General features: G+C 45.4%; 1 protein-coding gene and 1 pseudogene across 2 annotated transcripts; one reads left to right on the top strand and one right to left on the bottom strand.

The window, feature by feature from the left end:
* Positions 1 to 1,242: 1,242 nt before the first annotated feature.
* Positions 1,243 to 11,665, bottom strand: NDUFB8 (NADH:ubiquinone oxidoreductase subunit B8). Its single transcript, XM_082223663.1, has 5 exons — positions 11,504 to 11,665; positions 6,760 to 6,886; positions 4,333 to 4,432; positions 2,656 to 2,811; positions 1,243 to 1,413 (listed from the first exon to the last, which is right to left on the bottom strand). The coding sequence occupies exons 1-5, from the start codon at positions 11,598 to 11,600 to the stop codon at positions 1,324 to 1,326; spliced, it is 570 nt and encodes a 189-aa protein (XP_082079789.1). The 5' UTR covers positions 11,601 to 11,665; the 3' UTR covers positions 1,243 to 1,323.
* Positions 11,666 to 13,066: 1,401 nt separating this feature from the next.
* Positions 13,067 to 16,568, top strand: LOC309532954 (small ribosomal subunit protein uS7 pseudogene; annotated as a pseudogene). Its single transcript has 2 exons — positions 13,067 to 13,138; positions 15,864 to 16,568. The product of its transcript is annotated as a small ribosomal subunit protein uS7 pseudogene (transcript).
* Positions 16,569 to 18,904: the final 2,336 nt, after the last annotated feature.

Raw genomic sequence — 18,904 nt, 5'->3', positions numbered from 1 at the left:
CCTGAGGGGATATTTTTTGGTAGCAACTTGTGATCTATAGATTTCTGTGACAATTCCTTGTGAGTTGGTAGCTAGGTTTTGATGAAGGGCAAGGAAAAGCTTTCTTTTTGTGGTCACCTTTTTTGATTTTCCGTCATTGCAGTTTGGCGCTGTACAAGTGGTGGTGGAGGGGAGGTTACTGGGTTGTTTTTGATTATGTATTTAGTGGTTTTATATTCTGATTTTATCTTGTGAACTGCCCTGAGGCCCAAAGTTATAGGGCAATATACAAATTTAATAAATAATAATGATAAATGCTTCTTTACTGTGGATCAATGGATTTTTAAATAGAAGACAATTTTATCTATTATCACATTTATATCTCACTGCTCAAAGCTGCATATATAACTGTCCTCCTCCTCATCTTTCACAAAAGCCCAGACACCCCAAACACATAGCTCAGGCTGTGACTGGCAAGAGTTAATTTTATGTCGGAATGGGCACTTGAACCCAGGCCTTAGCCTGACAAGCCAACCACATAGTAGGTGAGGTTGTCTTATTTTCTTTTGCTGACTGTTTGCCCCTCATTCAAAAATAAGCTGCTCCCATGCTACTTACTGAATAACCTGGATGTTTGTCACAATATTGGTGCTCATTTGTTTTTACTTTACAATATTTCTGAGTCATGCTGTATTGATCTTACTTTGTGTGCCGATTCTCACATGACGCAAAAGGTTCTGAAGGAAACAAGGTTATGCATAAAAGAACTCTCTTTAGGTTTTAGAGCGACGCGGGTGGCGCTGTGGGTTAAACCACAGAGCCTAGGACTTGCCGATCAGAAGGTCGGTGGTTCAAATCCCCATGACGGGGGTGAGCTCCCATTGCTCAGTTCCTGCTGCTGCCAACCTAGCAGTTCGAAAGGACGTCAAAGTGCAAGTAGATAAATAGGTACCGCTCAGGCGGTAAGGTCAGCGGCGTTTCCGTGCGCTGCTCTGGTTCGACAGAAGCGGCTTAGTCATGCTGGCCACATGACCACATGCTGGCTCCCTCGGCCAATAAAGCGAGATGAGCGCCGCAACCCCAGAGTCGGTCACGACTGGACATAATGGTCAGGGGTCCCTTTACCTTTATGCTAAGTCCACATGGCCCACTGTACAACATACTCATACAAATCAGAAATAACTAAGTAGAGGCTTTCATGGTTGTGCCCTCCCATTCTGTTCTCTCCCCCCCCCCAAAAAAAAACACAACCACACCAGGATCTTGAGAAGAGTGGTGTACAGTTTGTTTTATAGATAATCCTGATCAGAGAGGATAAAAGAGGAGTTGCAGTTCCAGCCATCCTTATATCTCATAGTGCTTCACCACAGGTGTTTCGCTGGGATCCCCACCTCGTGCCACATGCAGGTCGCCGTAGGGAAATTGCTTTGGGCCCTGCAGAGAACAGGAGACAGCGAGAATTAACTCATCACACTACATATTTATAGAGTACAGAACCAAGAGGCCCAAGTGAGCCCTTTCAAAGCAACAAAATACCTGCCAACCCACACGCTGAATCTGACCATGTCCCCCACTTTTCGTTTGCTCACAAGGCCACCTGCATGTGGCATTTCTCACTTAAGACAGGTGATTATCACCTGCCAAACAATCTATTGTGAGCAGTAAGAACCCCATCCTTGTAGACCAAGTTCAAGGATAGTTTGTTTTCAGGGCCACCATTTCTTTATGGGCCTACCTTTGAAGGTGACCCGGAAACTACAACTAATCCAGAATGTGGCAGCTAGACTGGTGACCGGGGGCGGCCGCCGAGACCACGTAACACCGGTCTTGAAAGACCTACATTGGCTCCCAGCACGTTTCCGAGCACAATTCAAAGTGTTGGTTTCGACCTTTAAAGCCCTAAATGGCCTCGGCCCAGTATACCTGAAGGAGCGTCTCCACCCCCATCATTCTGCCCGGACGCTGAGGTCCAGCACCGAGAGCCTTCTGGCGGTTCCCTCACTGCGAGAAGCAAAGCTACAGGGAACCAGGCAGAGGGCCTTCTCAGTAGTGGCGCCCGCCCTGTGGAACGCCCTCCCATCAGATGTCAAAGTGATAAACAACTACCTGACATTCAGAAGACATCTTAAGGCAGCCCTTTTCAGAGAAGTTTTTAATGTGTGATATTTTAGTGTATTTTTGGTCTCTGTGGAAGCCTCCCAGAGTGGCTGGGGAAACCCAGCCAGATGGGCAGGGTACAAATAATAAATTATTATTATTATTATTAGGGATCCATCCAGGGCTGCAACTCTGACTTTGCTACAGCAGATTACATTCCAGCCACATGCTGGAATACACCTGTGGGTATAGGCCGATATACAAACTTAATAAACAATAATAATAATAACTCACAAGGTTTCACCCCACCCCTCTTCTATGTAGGCAAACCAGAGGCACGATCACAGTTCAATGACACATTCCAGCTGGGCAACAGAAAGTGTGGCTTGGAGAGAGGGGCATGGCTTAGGGAGAGTCCTGAGGAGCACAGATGACTCCCTAGGCTGAGGTTCCCCAAATATTTTAACAAAAGACAGAAAGTGGTCCCCCCCCCCAGATGATATGGGGCACTGGAGTCTAGGTATGAACTTTAGAGGGCTCTCACAGCCAGATATTCAAAAAGGCTGACTTGTAACTCACCACAGGCTGGTAGGATGGAAATATCTCGCCAAGAAAAAACATGGAGACCATGAAGCCAATGAAGCCGAAGAGGTACTTAAACATTGTGTTCCGGGGCACGAGAGTGGGAGATGTGTCAACCCGGTTCCGGATGAACATATCAAAATGCCAATGCAGCTGGTCAAAACAAAGGGGAGGTGTGGTTATATATGGCCAACACCACCTGCGAGTTATCTTGGGGTTATTATGGAGATGAGAGAGGGCTTCACAGAGTTTACTGCTAATACTATGAACCAGGGGTTGTCTATGGGGGAGCTTAGACATGAACTAGTTCACATCGCAGGAATAAATCTTCCCCTTGAACTGATGTGACAAGCAAACAAAGTTAGTTGTGAAGACCCAGTAAAAAACCAGGAGGGGGGGGGATCACCCAGTTTCCTTGCATGGTCCCCTTCTAGACTTGTTTTGCTTCCCCCACAAAAAACAACAACAAAAAACTGATTTCTTCTGCAAATAAGGGACTCTGCTGTGATGAGACATCATCCTATGATGAAATTTCCTATTTTGTATCTTAATATACTGTATTTTCTGGCGTATAAAACTACTTTTTAACCCAAGAAAATCTTCTCAAAATTCGGGGGCCGTTTTATACGCTGGCTACAGCAGCGGCTCCGGCAGCAACTCCCCACCAAAGGATAAAAAGACAACAAATTAAATCAGAGGACACCAAGCTCTCTAGATGAAGCAGAAATACGCTTGAAAATTAGCCCCAGAAGCCCCGGCCACTGGGAAGTGGAGTGGATTACCGAGCCGGACTGAAGACTGGTTTTTTAAATTTTTATTTGGTGTGCGTTGGAAGAGGAGTAGTCTTATATGGCGAGTATATCCCAAACTCTATATTTTAACTGGAAAAGTTGGGGGGGTCATCTTATACGCCCAGTCGTCTTATACGCCGGAAAATACGGTACTCTCGCCTGTGATCTTCACTCCTCCAACTCTGTTGCCCTGATCTGCTTAGAGACCTCCTGCTCCCTGAAACAGAGCCATCCATTCAGCCTTGATGCTGTTTACGTCATAGAATCATAGAGCTGGAAGGGAACCAAGGATCATCTAGGGTTGCAGGAAGTCTGGATGATGTCTAGGTAACATCATCCCCCTGAATGCATGCACCTTCTGTTATTAGTCTTCAAGCCACTGATAAAGATCTCTCTCTAATATTTGCCCTCCCTTTTTAAATCTGTGTTTCCAGGAGAAAACACATCCTATGTGCCTATAACTTCAGTTGCTTCTGCTTAGCCCTTAATACCAGAACCTTCCCGTCCCCTCCCTCCCTATCCATGTTTAGACTAAGTTCTTAGGAAAAGGACCTGCTCAGTTTGTGTTACATTGCAAAGCACCACAAGTATTGATGACACTGAGTGACTTCATACACTGCAATCAGAAAGCAAAATACCTGCAAGGTCAGAATCTATTTTTAAAACACATACAATTATCATTTTCATACTCAAAACTTGGATTCTAAAGTGTCAATGTGTGTACACTAAGTAAATTCAAAAACAGGAAGATCTTTTGAGCTTGGAAGCATCAGAATGTGATTCAGTAAAAAGTCTCAACTCGGTGATACTCTCCCTAACCCAGATAAATATGGACTGCAAACTGAAATCACAGAAATGGAACACAAAAAACTATCATCCTTACGGTCTCGCCGTAGTTACGCCTTAACTCAGGATGGTCCCACTGATAATAAGGATCTCTCTCATGCTGGGATCGGTCAGGAAGCTTGGGATAGTCACCGTAACTATGAAAAGTATATAAGGAAGTCACCATAAATCCATTGCACTAGATAAACAGAAAAATGCTTACAAGAACAATAATACAAGAGCAGAAGAGAAAGCAAGTAAAGCATCCTATGAAGATCTGAGTACTCTATGTTTATTCATTAAAAAATACTCAACCATTTCATCCTGTAAAAAGCAATTTGCCTGCGTTTTACTATTTCCCAGTTTTCCTAGTTTACAGGTTCTGCGGGATATAGTGTGATATACCACTAAGTCATGGAAACAAAACCCATTCAGAGTTGTGTATTTAATTAAAAATATGTAACACAGGGTTAGAAAAGATCCAAATTCCAATCAGGAAGGAGGGGAGAGAGAGGGAGTTTATGTCACAGTGGCAGCTACTGCCACTTTAATATTATTACAAATGTGAGCTAAGGGAGAGGATCCTCCATGAATTAGGTCAATGTTTCTCAATTATGAGTCTTTAAGAGCTTCATACTACAGAAGGACAACTTTAATATGGAATTATTTGCTTACATTTAAAAATTTAGATTTAACGTTGTTGTATTTCAGCAGTAACCAACCTGACCCCCTGGGTACCTATGGAGTCTGTTAAAAAGGTCTCTGTAAATATTGCCTTCCAAATCAGGAATTCGTGAGGGCCTATTTGCTCTTCCTGCTCAGTGCTTGTGTGTATTGGCTCAGCATCTCTTACACTGAACAGGTCCCCTTAAACATGCCCACATTTCATTGGATGCCATGATTGGACATCAACCCTCCCTTCCGTTCTGAACACAGAAGGCGTGCAAAGAACTGCTCTCTGTGAGTGAATGCAGAAGTGGTTGACGTAGGTACCTTTTTTCTGTTGATGGAAAGGGGATGCCCACGTCATTTTGCATTCCTGTCTCTTTCTAGATATGGTAAACATTTGGTGTTCTGTCACCCGCACCCCCAGAGCAACCATTTTGCAACTGGCACCCCAGGATTTGCTCAGAATTACCCAACATATTCATTGACCCAAACCAGTTGAGAACCCCTGTTGCATTTGGATTCCTGCCTTCACTTCAAATCTAAGCTCCCCTATCAGTTATGGATTCCCCACAGTGTAGACTGTAATTCTAAAGGAGCAGTTTAAGGTAAAGGGACCCCTGACTATTAGGTCCAGTTGTGACCGACTCTGGGGTTGCAGCGCCCATCTCGCTTTATTGGCCAAGGGAGACGGCGTACAGCTTCCGGGTCACGTAGCCAGCATGACTAAGCTGCGTCTGGCGAACCAGAGCAGCGCACGGAAATGCCATTTATTTTCCCGCCGGAGCAGTACCTATTTATCTACTTGCACTTTGATATGCTTTCGAACTGCTAGGTTGGCAGAAGAGGGACCGAGCAACGGGAGCTCACCCCGTGGCGGGAATTCGAACCGCCGACCTTCTGATCGGCAAGTCTTAGGCTCTGTCGTTTAACCCACTGCACCACCCACACTACTAACATTTTCAACACAGGGACGTGGGTGGCGCTGTGGGTTAAACCACTGTGCCGCTTGGGCTTGCCGATCGAAAGGTTGGTGGTTCGAATCCCTGCGACGGGGTGAGGTCCCGTTGCTCGGTCCCAGCTCCTGCCAACCTAACAGTTCAAAAGCACACAGTGCAAGTAGATAAATAGGTACCTCTCCGGCGGGAAGGTAAACGGCGTTTCCATGTGCTGCTCTGGTTTCGCCAGAAGCGGCTTAGTCATGCTGGCCACATGACCTGGAAACACTGTCTGCGGAAGCAGACAAACGCCGGCTCCCTCAGCCTTTAAAGTGAGACGAGGGCCACAACCCCAGAGTTGTTTGCGACTGGACTTAATTGTCAGGGGTCCCTTTACCTTTTAACATTCTCAAGTGGGTTTGGATAGGGTAGGAATTTTCCCTATTTTAAAATCCTCAGGCGCTGCCCTGACCTCATGTTGCTAATGCAGGTTCATTTCCCTAGTTTTCATTACTCCTTGGTAAAAACCGGACTAATAACCCAAGTCACTGAGTTGATGTGAAGATGAACAAATATCTTAATGTGGCTCATGCTAAGAGAGACAGTATTGACCTGAATATGTGCTTAAAATTGTCCCTTCCTTTTTGGCTGGCCTTGCAAAGTCCAAGGGGTTCCCAGGATTGTGTGGTTGGATCCCCATTGTCTGAACTTCATGAAAACAATCTATTATTGCTGGGGGTGGGGTAGGCAGAGAAGAGCCAAGAAGCATGAATATTATGTTTATTTTACCCAAGTGTCTGCAAACAACACCAGGAGAGGCATATGCTTTTCACAATCCCAGCTCCCCACATCACCAAATCTTTGAGTCAAGTATACCTCACCCCATGCCATCATCTGGATAAGGTTCATAGTCCTCCAGTCTCATGTTGTACTTTTTTGCCGCAGCTGCCCGTTGCTCCGGAGTTTTGGGGTAAGGCCCAGGCAGCAAGTCTTTTGGCGTGTCCGAAGCTAGAGGAAGAAATGCAAGTTAAGCCCAAGGCTACAGGGGGGAAATAGCAGCTTACAAAGAATAGATTGTTCAGAGCAGGAACATTACAGTGCTGTAGAACAAAAAGCTGAATTCATTTAGGCCTGCATTGAAGGAAGCTTTGAATTCGCAGTTAAGGAAATAAGCGTACAGCTGTGTTCGGCAGCACACTCACCTCACGGCAAAACTGGTGGGGTTGCCACTGAAAATGTCAATGTTCTCCCCCTTCACAATCTAATACGTTTGCCAGATCTAGTAGTGTCACTTCCCTGCATTTTTTCTGACCTCTGTGACAATCAATGATGTGGAGCAAGTGTAGGGGAACACACAGCGAGCTCACATAACACGGGAAAATCTGCAGAAACAACCCCAACATGGGTGTGTTTCCAGCAGCCCTGCATGTAGTCTAGAATCACAGGCGGTTCCATCCTCAGTCACCACCTGCCATTCAAAATGAGAGCTAAAGCAAAGAGATCCAGAAGCACAAATCCCTGCCCTTTATGCAGAAAGAGCACAACATTCTGCATAAAGCGCAGTGGCAGCTAGGGGGCGAGGGGTGGAATGACCAGAAGAGTCTAATCAAGAAGGGTGGGGATGTGGAGGTTTGGCATGAAGGAACCCTAGAAAAGCCTCTCCCAGGCCACAGCTTTAAGAATAGCAGAAGTGACTGTGAAGGCTGTGTGTGTGTGTGTGTGTGTGTGAGAGAGAGAGAGAGAGAGAGAGAGAGAGAGAGAGAGAGAGAGGAAGAGAGGAAGGAAGGAAGGAAGGAAGGAAGGAAGGAAGGAAGGAAGGAAGGAAGGAAGGGAGTCGGGGGGGATTCCTTTAATAATTTCAAAAGTTATGTGACCTTGTTGTTCAAGTCAATCTTTTTTACATAGTTTAATGTATCATGGTATTTTATGACTTGTTATTTTTATTGATTATAATTTAGTAATGCTTTATTGTAACTGTTGAGAGTAAATTTCTCTTTAATCATTATTGGCTGATATTTTGAGAGTTTAATTTTATTGTGTATTACAGGCTGATGGATTACTGAATATTCTTTATTTTACATGTTTATTTTAAGTCATTTTTAAATTATGACTTATTTGTATTGGATCGTTGTAAGGTGTGTGACCTTCCTTGCATATTTTGTTGCCTCTTCAGCTTGTAAGCTGCCTTGTGTATAGCAACACAGAACGGCAGTATGCAAATTAAAAGTGACGATGGTGATGAAGATGACAGAAGCCACAGAGAAAATTGAGAAGACGTGAATAGCCCAGATATTGTGCTGGCAGGAGCTGGCTTTGGTTTTTTTTCTCTCTCTCTTTTTAAAGCCACCATCATCCTCGGTGCCACTGAACAGGGAATTCTAACCTGGGACCCGGGACCCTCTGGTCACAGGCATTCAGGAATGAAGCCCCACTAAATTCACAGCACAAAAAGAAATCTAGAAAACAATGAAAAACCAAGCCACAGCCCTATCCCACTCTCTTTTACTCAGTGATAAAGGCACAGTGTGTTCATGGAGCTGTCTCCCAAAGCCAGCATGCAAAAGGGCTGCAGCCACCGTTGGAAGATTCATAGAATTGTAGAGTTGGAAGGGATCCTGAGGATTACAGTGGTGCCTCGCAAGACGAAATTAATTCGTTCTGCGAGTTTTTTCGTCTTGTGAAGCACGGTTTCAATTTTTTCAAAAAAATCTTCAAAAACCTCAAAAAAGGCTACCACACTGCATGCTATGAGTTGCTCCCCGAAGTCAAGTCGCAACTGCACCTCTTCAAGCAATGCACCCTGTATTACTGTAACGGTTTTAAGAAAAGGGAAACAAACTTGCAAGACGTTTCCGTCTTGCGAAGCAAGCCCATAGGGAAATTCGTCTCGCGAAGCAACTCAAAAAACGAAAAACTCTTTCGTCTTGCGAGTTTTTCGTCTTGAGAGGCATTCGTCTTGCGAGGTACCACTGTATCAAGTTCAACCCCCTGTAATGGCAGGAATATGCAGTTATCCCATATGGGGATCGAACCTGCAATCTTGGTGTCATCAGCACCATGCAGCTGTCCCATATCAACTGAGCTATGGAGTGACAGGTAAAAGGAAGCTCTTCTTCATGCAGCATATAGTCAAACTGCGGAACTCGCTCCCACAGGAGGCAAGAGGTGGACATCAACCACAAATTAATGGAGGAGGAGAGGGCTATTAATGGCTTTGCCCCCAGCACATGGAGGCAGTGAATGTTTCCAAATTCCAGTTGCTGGAAACCATGAGTGTGGGATTTTGCTCTGGTGCTCAGTTCCTGCTTGCTGGTTCCCCACAGGTACCTGGTCAGCCCCTGGGAGAACAGGATGCTGGACAAAGAAGAATTGCCAACAATTGAAGAATGGAGGATGAAGTTGATGGACTATGCAGAATTAGACAAATTAACAGGAAGGATCCGAAATTGGCGGAACCAGAAATTTACCGAAGACTGGAGTAAATTTACGAACTATATGAAAAGTATTTGTGATGATCAGACAACGTTTGTAGGTTTGCAAGAAGTTTTGTGAGGTGAATTATTGGAACTATTGCAAAAATGGATAAAGGGGAGGATGGTTAGTTAAATAATTAAAGGCAATATGAATTTAAGAAACGCATAAGAAGTGATAAGAACGGTGGATCATCAGAGGTGCTGATGAAAGTCCAAAAAAGATTGCATAAGTTGTGAAGTTTTGTGGTACGTATTATAATTTATATGTCAAAATTAATAACAATTATTATAAAAAAAAGGAAAAGAGAATTTTTAGCAAGGTGTTCTGGGGAAAAGAAGGAGGAAGGAAGGAAGGAAGGAAGGAAGGAAGGAAGGAAGGAAGGAAGGAAGACTGGGATGTACCGTATTTTTCGCTCTATAACACGCACCCTACCATTTGTAGGTTTTCAAGAAGTTCTGTGAGGAGTATTGTTGGAAATATTGTAAAAATGGAAAAGGGGAGATGATAAGTTAAGAGAGGTAAAGACAATATAAAATTAAGTAATGCATAAAAAGAAGTTAAGACGGAAGATCATTGGAGGTGCTGATGGAAGTCCAAAAAAAAAGTGTATTCGTAATCATTTGTGTGGTACGTTTTATAATTTGTATGTTAAAATTAATAAAAATGTATTAAAAAAGAGAGAGAACAGGATGCTGGACAAGAAGGACCAATGGCCTGATCCAGCAGGCTGCTCTTACCATTTCTTCTATTTCATATACCACTTGATGGTAAAACAACAACAACCCTCAAAGCAGTATACTGGAAAGAGAGACGCTAAAACCGAGAACCTTTGAAGTGTACAAAAATTTAAAACACTGAAACAGGTTAGAAACGATCTCAATCCTCTAATCACCTAGGTAGGCTTCCCCTAAACAGGAATGTCTTTTTAAGCAGGTGCCAAAAGAGCGCAGTGAAGATGTCTACTTGGGATCAATAGGCAGGGAGTTCCAAGTGGTAGGCGCTACCTCACTAAGCAACCAAGTTCTTGCAAACACAGAAAACAGGTGTTCGGTGGCACCCGTAGGTCCAGCGCGGCCTCAACTTCCTCCCAGCTCAATGGACCCCCAAGTGAAGAGGAAGGGGACCTCCACACCTGAGGGAAAAGTGACCCCCCCAACTTGAGATGGCCCCCACCTGTGGAGAAGTGAGGGGATGTTGACCTCCCACCTTAGAGCATGGTGACCTCCACCTGAAGGGAAGGTGACTCCCCCTACTTCAGGGGAATGTGACCCCCCCACCTGTGGAGAAGTGAACCCCCTGTTTGAGGGGATGCTGACCCCCCACCTGGTAGTCACTGACCTGCCCACCTTAGAGCATGGTAACCCCCACCTGAGGGGAATGTGACTCCTCACCTGAGGTGACCCCCCCCATCTGATAGTCATTGAACCTTGAAGGAAGGTGACCCCTCCATTTGAGAAAGTGGCCCCCAAACCTGAGGGGAAGGAGACTCCCCCTACTTTAGGGGAATGTAATCCCCCCACCTGAGGTAGTGACCCCCCCACCTGAGGTAGTGACCCCCCTCACCTGTGAAGAAGCGACCCCCCCCAATCTGATAGCCACTGAACCTTGAAGGAAGGTGACCCGTCCATTTGAGAAAGTGGCCCCCAAACCTGAGGGGAAGGTGACTCCCCCTACATCAGGGGAATGTAATCTCCCCACCTGGGGTAGTGACCCCCCTCACCTGTGGAGAAGCGACCCCCCCATCTGAAGGGATGCTGAGCCCCCCCCAATCTGATAGTCACTGAACCTTGAAGGAAGGTGACCCCTCCATTTGAGAAAGTGGCCCCCAAACCTGAGGGGAAGGTGACTCCCCCTACTTCAGGGGAATGTAATCTCCCCACCTGGGGTAGTAACCCCCCTTACCTGTGGAGAAGCGACCCCCCCCCATCTGACAGTCATTGAACTTTGAAGGAAGGTGACCCCTCCACTTGAGAAAGTGGCCCCCGCACCTGAGGGAAAGGTGACCCCCACCTGTGGGGCAGTGACCCCCCCCAAGGGATGTTGACCCCCACAACCCGCCTGCCTGAGGGGAAGGTGACCTCCCCACCTCCCCTCTCTGCACCACCCCATGGGAAGCGGCGGAGACGGCGGCGGCAGCAGCAACTCACGGACCGGCACGGGCGCCGCTCGGAGCCGCCGCTTTCCACGCCAGCGGCCGCAGCAGCTGGAGAGGCCGCAGCCGGACAGCAGCGGCGCCGCCGAACGCCATGGCGGCCCTTCAAGCGCCGAAGGGAACTCTGACCTTTGACGGCGGAAAGGGGCGGAGCTAAGGTGGGGGGGGAGGCGCGCGGCGCGCTCCGGCACGCACATTATAGACGCATTAAATGCCGGCCTTGGTTCCCCGGATGTCGTTTGGACTACAGCTCCCATCACCCCCCAGCCTTTGCGTCGCAGGACCTAAGCCCCGCGCTTCCTTTGGACGCTATTCCTCCCCGTGCGTGCGCACGCGCGCAAGCACGCACCGTCGCCGCCTCCCGCCGGGCGGAAGCGGCCTCTTCCCTCACGGGGAACAGTGGGTCGATTTACAGCGCACGCGCGGCTAAGGGCTGGTTGCTTCTGTGGCCTCTTTCCCCCCCAAGCAAGAGACAGGGCGACGGGGTCTTCGTGCTCTCCCTCAGCTGAAAGTGAAACGTTTAATTGTCGCGTTTTATTTATTTATTTTTCAAAAAAAAATTTACTGGTTTTCACAACATTATAAACAAACACATAAAACAAACAAACATAAATCATAGCCTTATTAAAAATTACACTTATTAACATTGTTAACTCACTTGAATTTCATTGCATATCCTTTTAACGGTTTTCCAAATCACAGTCCTTATAAAATTTAACTTAAACATTAACATCCCTAGATCTTCACATTATGAAATTAAACATATTAATTCATCACTTAACTTAAATAAAATCCTAAGCCAATTGAGTATCTGCAAGCTGTTTTCAGTTAATTTAACATATTTAACTAAGTAATCGTTAAATTTATTTATTTTTTCTAATTAATATTTTATTAAGTTTTATCAATAAGAAAATTCAGAAAGAATACAAAAACAGAAAAATACAAAGTCAAAATACAAAAATACAAACATTAAGCACAGAAAAAAGAAAAACACATAAAGAAAAAGCAAAACTCCCTCTTTTTTAACTCACCTTTAGTTAACTTAATTTCCTGACTTCCTCACGCCTCCCTTTTTTGTATCCCTTTTTTAAAGTTAGTTCAGCAAATTCATATCCAATTTAGTTTATCTATTATCAATCCCATCTTACATATTACCTTGTTGCTAGAACCCCTTCAATTCATTTCAACGTCATCAACATTCAAAAATTTTACAATGTTTCTGTAAATAAGTTTTAAATTTCCTCCAATCTTCTTCCACCGACTCTTCTCCAATCCAATTTAATCCAATCTTCCTGATACTCCTCCTCCTCCTGGTCATGGACTCTTCCGGTTAGGTTAGCTAGCTCCAAAAAACCCATCATCTTCTTCTGCCATTCTTCCATCGTTGGTAATTCTTGGGTTTTCCACTTTTTAGCTAACAAAATACGAGCAGCAATTGTGGCATACAAAAATAATTTAACATCTTTCTTGGGCAATTCCAAACCTGTTATTCCAATTCCAAACCTGTTATTTTCTTGTTTAAACAAACCTCATGGCTGTTTCGTTGCTGTTTATTTTATAGCATGGCTCCTGCGGAGCCTGAGCTTGTCTACTCGATAGTAAGTCCTATTGAATTCCACGCGGCTTACTCCCCGGTAAGCTCATGGCCCCTTTTGATAAAGGGTGGGTATACAAATTGAAATAATAATGATGATGATAATAGGTTAAGGGACCCCTGACAGTTAGGTCCAGTCGTGGACGACTCTGGGGTTGCAGCGCTCATCTTGCTCTATAGCCTGAGGGACCTGGCGTTTGTCCACAAACAGTTTTTCCAAGTCATGTGCCCAGCATGACTAAGCCGCTTCTGGTGAACCAGAGCAGCACACGGAAACACCGTTTACCTTCCCTCCAGAGTGGTACCTATTTATCTACTTGCACTTTGACGTGCTTTCGAACTGCTAGGTTGGCAGGAGCAGGGACCGAACAACGGGAGCTCACCCCGTCGTGGGGATTCAAACCACCAACCTTCTTATCGGCAAGCCCTAGGCTCTGTGGTTTAACCCACAGTGCCACCCGCGTCCCCTTGATGATGATGATGATGATGATATGCAGTAACTGGCTACATAGTCAGAATCCATGGGGGTTGCGCAGGCAGGGTGGAAGGAGATGGGGGAAGTATTTCATGGTGGTCTGCTGAGTTCAACATGAGTGTTAATGTTAAGTTGTGGGTGAACATATCAGACGACACAGTGATTCTTCAGACAGCTCTTGTTTATTCACAGGCCAGATCAGAACTGAACTGAAGGGTTCAGCCAGCCTGCTTATATAGAGCTCCACTACAATGCAACAGTAACCATTTTCTGTAATTATCCAATCACTGAACGTCACTTTCAATCCCTTATTTGCATATGTGGACCTGAGTGAAAACTATCTACAGTATCCCCTGCTGGCCTAGGGTGAGAACTTTAGTACATAACAGTTAACAAATACACCACCTCTTCTGCCCGGGGTAAAATTACACTGTTTTGCTGACTAGGTTGTACTCCTCCCATGACGCATCTCTGATTCCAACTATCACTACACACGGTTGAGGTTGCTCTGGTAGTGGGGTTACACTGATGCAAAGTTAAGCCATAATATTCCTCCTGATACTGTAATATGCCAATGTAAAGTTCCCAGCAGCAGCATGTCTTCCAGGTCTGCTTGCACAGGGGAGGGTTCTGTAAATAAGAAAAAAGGCAGAAGAAACAGAAAGAGCAAGCAAGCAACACATTCGTGTTGAGAATAAACAGCAGTTAGATGTAGGTATACCTGGTTTATCACTGTCTTCATTAAATTAGTATGTTTATAACTAATGTTGTCATTAGAGCAAATGGGTTTAATGATAAATAATCTGGAATGGGTTTTGATCTGCAGAGGTTTATAATAGAGATCGTTACAGAGACATTCCCCATTATGTCTGATGTGAATAACGGGAGAAAAAATGAGAACTAGTACGCCAGAGTTTATGTAATGAAGTAAAATGTAGGCTTCATTAATGTTAATATTGATCTTATGCAAGATAATGCATCAGTCATGCTAATATTATATATATATCTGAAAGTAAGCATGCTGTTTCAGCTGTTTATATTTTCCCAGCTCTGCCAGGACAAGACAATTAGATTTGGATATTAACTTTAATAATATTGATACCATTCCAAAAAAGGCAATTTGCATAATGAGGTGAGATGCAAAATTGATCTTATTTGGAATTGATCCCTCCATCCCATAAAACTCTGCCCCGTAAATTCTCATTAACTTTTATTAGAATTTGCCACATGGAGAGAAAGATTACATCAATGGCCATTTCAACTTTTAAAGTCAATATTATTCTAACCATGGCTGAGTAAATGAAATATATTTTAGCAAGGGGTGGGCAGAAATAAAGAGATGGCACAAGCCAGAAAGGGAGGCCTGTCCCTTGCCGCAGGAAGGGCAAGCACATAAAATACGCAACGCAAATGTTGAGCTTCATGTTCTCATAAGATACCTTGACCTGGCTTGACAAGGCTGTGTGACGGAGGGAGCTCCCAGAGTGGACTTCACAGCCACCTTGCTCCCCCCCAGATCCTTCTTACTGCCCTGCCAAGGGGTCGGCATAAGACTCTGGGTAACCCCGCGCGTAGCCCTTTTCTGCCTCTGCGAGCGAGCGGGATGCGGGGAGGAGAGTGAAGCTCCTCCATAATGACTGACTGGGAGACAGCCCCTGCTGTGGCTGAGACCCCTGATATCAAGCTGTTTTGTAGCCTTATTAGAGTTTACCGATTGGGTCTGCATTGCTCCGGGACAGGAGGAAGGAAGTCAAATGACACTGATAGCAGAAGGCACTTGCGTGGTGAGTCCACAGCAAGTCCAAAGAAATCAGAGATTACATGCAGTATATATATCCTCCAGGCACCCTCTCCCTCCTTCCCCAGGAATCCAACCACGTCAGCCTATGTACGCAGGTTGACATCACATATGTTCTTGCTCTGGTATTCCTTCCTGTACTTCTGACCATAAAAGGATCTTTCTCTTCCTACTCTTATCTTGGAGGAAGAGATCGTCATCTCCGAGAACACGCTCTGGCGCTGTTCCCGGACTTGGGTCTGTGCGTCTTTTGTGGTCAGAACGTAAGATAAGGCACAGACGTGTCTTCTCTGTTCTACTGGTACAGTCAGGGTCATCCCTTGCCGTGACTGATAAAGGAGAGAGTTTGTTTATGCAGCTGTGTCCTTGTTATGCATTTGCTCAACAGCTCAAGTTTTATGAATTTTAGAGTGCTCTCTTGGAGAAACAAGAAAAGGGGGGGGGGGGCTTGAGTCAGTTTTAAACTAACTGCACAGAAACCCATTCCTTCAGTTTGGGAAATGGAGTACAGATGATGTGCAGATCAGTGACATCTCCTTGCAGGATTACATTGCAGTGAAGGAGAAATACGCTGGGCGCTATGCTGCCAAGCGCTTCCAGAAAGCCCAGTGTCCTATCGTTGAGCGCCTCACTAACTCAATGATGATGCATGGACGCAACAATGGCAAGAAGCTCATGACTGGGTGCATCGTCAAGCATGCCTTTGAGATCACCCATCTGCTCACAGGAAAGAACCCCCTTCCAGTCCTGGTGAATGCCATCATCAACAGTGAAGACTCTCCCTCGTGAAGACTCTACCCGTATTGGTGGAGCTGGCACAGTGAGGAGACAAGCTGTTGATGTGACACCTTTGCGTCGTGTCAATCAGGCTATCTGGTGGCTCTGCACTGGGGCTCGTGAAGCTTCCTTCCGCAACATAAAGACCATAGCTGAGTGCCTAGCAGATGAGCTGATCAATGCAGCTAAGAGTTCCTCCAACTCTCAAGAGGTCCCAGGCCCTAAGGAAGTTAGATTAGCTTCAACCAGAGCCAGGGCCTTCTCAACACTGGCTCCGGCCTGGTGGAATGCTCTGTCTCTTGAGACCAGGGCCCTGCGGGATCTGATCTCTTTCTGCAGGGCCTGTAAGACAGAGTTGTTCCACCTGGCCTTTGGCTCAGAATCAGTTTGATTCCCTCCCCCCCTTTCTTTTTCCTTTCTCCTCCTAAGAAGAGATTGCTCCCTAATTGTTTTAATGTTGTATCTTAATTCTTTTAAATTGTATTTTAATCAACTTATTATTATTATTGGTTGTTAGCTGCCCTGAGCCCGGTCTTGGCTGGGGAAGGCGGGGTATAAATAAAAATTATTATTATTATTATTATTATTATTATTATTATTATTATTATTATGCCATCAAGAAGAAGGACGAGTTGTGGCCAACTCCAACCGTTAAGAGCTGCTGCTGCTGGATATCCAAAGCAAATAAATTCTCATTTAAAAACAAAACAAAACAAAACTCAGGGGTTGGCATGGGCCAGATCACTCCCACCGAGATCCTCCGTGGGCCAGACCGGTGAAGCGCGATGCAGGAAATCATGTCTGCGCATGTCCGCGGTGCCGGAAACTGCTTCTGCGCATGTCCAGACGGAAATCACTTCTGCGCAGGCGCAATTTTCGGCATCTGGGCATGCGCAGAAGCAATTTCCAGCGCTGCGAACATGCACAGACGCGATTTCCGTCATCTGGGCATGCGCAGAAGCGATTTCTGGAGCAGTGGAAGAGAGTCCCTATGCCGTGCTGCGCCGGTTTAGCGCAGCGCATGGGGACTTGCCGAGTGGTTCGCTCAGGGGCCGCTTCGGGCCCATGGGCCTTAGGTTGCTGACCCCTGGTTTAACTCAAGGTGTCGTCTAAACTGGGACTTGTGGCTAAGAGCTCTCTTCACGAACCATGAGGTGCAGCCAATGTTTGTTGAAATGTGGACCAACCCACTGCAAGAAGGGCTTTCAGTATACTTTGCTGCCTCAAGTTGACAGGCTTAGCAAAGCTTCGTGCAGAAGAAATGTCTCTCCAGATATTGCATGGAACCTTTTTGGGAGAGGAAGTTCCCTCTTCAGAGAGAAAGACTCACTCTCCAGCCAAGCCAGACTGTGAGCTGTGGTGGACTATGCCAGCCATTTGCAGACCATTGTTATGGAAAAATCTAGGTGTGAGGCTGCTCAGTCACCCAGCTCATCAGGCAGAGCCCGCGGGTCCTTGCGGAATAAAGGAAGGAGTCCAGCCCACCGGAGCAAATAGCTGTAGACCAAAGTTTATTGCGCAATAGGTTCAAAGAGCAAATTTGAACCCTGAGGATGGGGTGACAAAGACTTTTAAAATTTTCCCACCATATCCCAGAATAAAGTTCGTACAGCATCATTGCTACATCACTGACATGTCACAAAAGGGGAGGGGTTAACCTTGGCAAACATGTCCAGACAAGTCCTTGGTACAAGATTAGCATAAGCGGACATGGCAGGGCAAGACTCAGGTATAAGATTAGCATAGACAAATATGTCTTAAGTACCCACCACCCAAAAGTACAATAGAAGTTCCTTTGCATGTCTGGAGCCTGAGGAGAGTCAGGTGATGAGATTTGGCTTCCTTTGGCTAACAATGAGCCCAGCAATTGTCACCTCTGGGAACTTCCTGGAGTCCTTTTTCAAGGGGAAAATAGCTTTGGAATGGAGTGAACTGGCAAAGGAGATGATTTTATCTTGAAAGGATACATTCAGGCATAATATTTATAATATTTAACTTTAAAGATGTCCCCCCACCCCCGTAATTTCCGTAACACCATAATCTCCGATGAATCCCCACTCAGGTGCAAGTTTCTCCACTTTTTCAAAGCTGCAATCTCATGTCCGCTGACCTGGAAGCAGGCTCCATGGAACTGCCTCAGGGAATGTTTCAAAGTATTGCACCATCTACTTTGAAACCCAGTGGGAGGAGAAGATGTAGCTGCTGCACCAACCTGGCAATCTTCCTGCTGTGGAGAGACTCACCTTTGGCCAAACTAAATAAGGTGTGAGAGAAAAGCAGCTTAGGTGGTTCTGAGTGGGCAGACCCCAGGAAGAATTAAGCTTAGGCTGGTGTCTCAACGATGACCTTAAGACTAGTGGATGGAGTTACACCTTGGCTGCAGTAAAGTGTCCTCTGGTAACCTTAAGAGTGGAATACTGTGGAGCATATGTTAGAGGCAGAGGAACCAGAGACCAAATTGCAAACATGCACTGGATTATGGAGAAAGCTAGAGAATTCCAAAAAGACATCTACTTCTGCATCATTGACTATGCAAAAGAAATGCATAAGAAGTGATAAGAATGGTGGATCATCAGAGGTGCAAAAAAGATTGCATAAGTTGTTAAGTTTTGTGGTACGTATTATAATTTATATGTCAAAATTAATAAAAATTATTATAAAAAAGGAAAAGAGAATTTTTAGCAAGGTGTTCTGGGGAAAAGAAGGAGGAAGGAAGGAAGGAAGGAAGGAAGGAAGGAAGGAAGACTGGGATGTAT

This window comes from Podarcis vaucheri, assembly GCF_965113315.1.
Source record: "Podarcis vaucheri genome assembly, chromosome: 5".
In the NCBI taxonomy this organism is placed as follows: Eukaryota; Metazoa; Chordata; class Lepidosauria; order Squamata; family Lacertidae; genus Podarcis; species Podarcis vaucheri.
The sequence above is the reverse complement of the archived record's forward strand: the minus strand, read 5'-3'. Positions and strand labels throughout refer to the sequence as shown.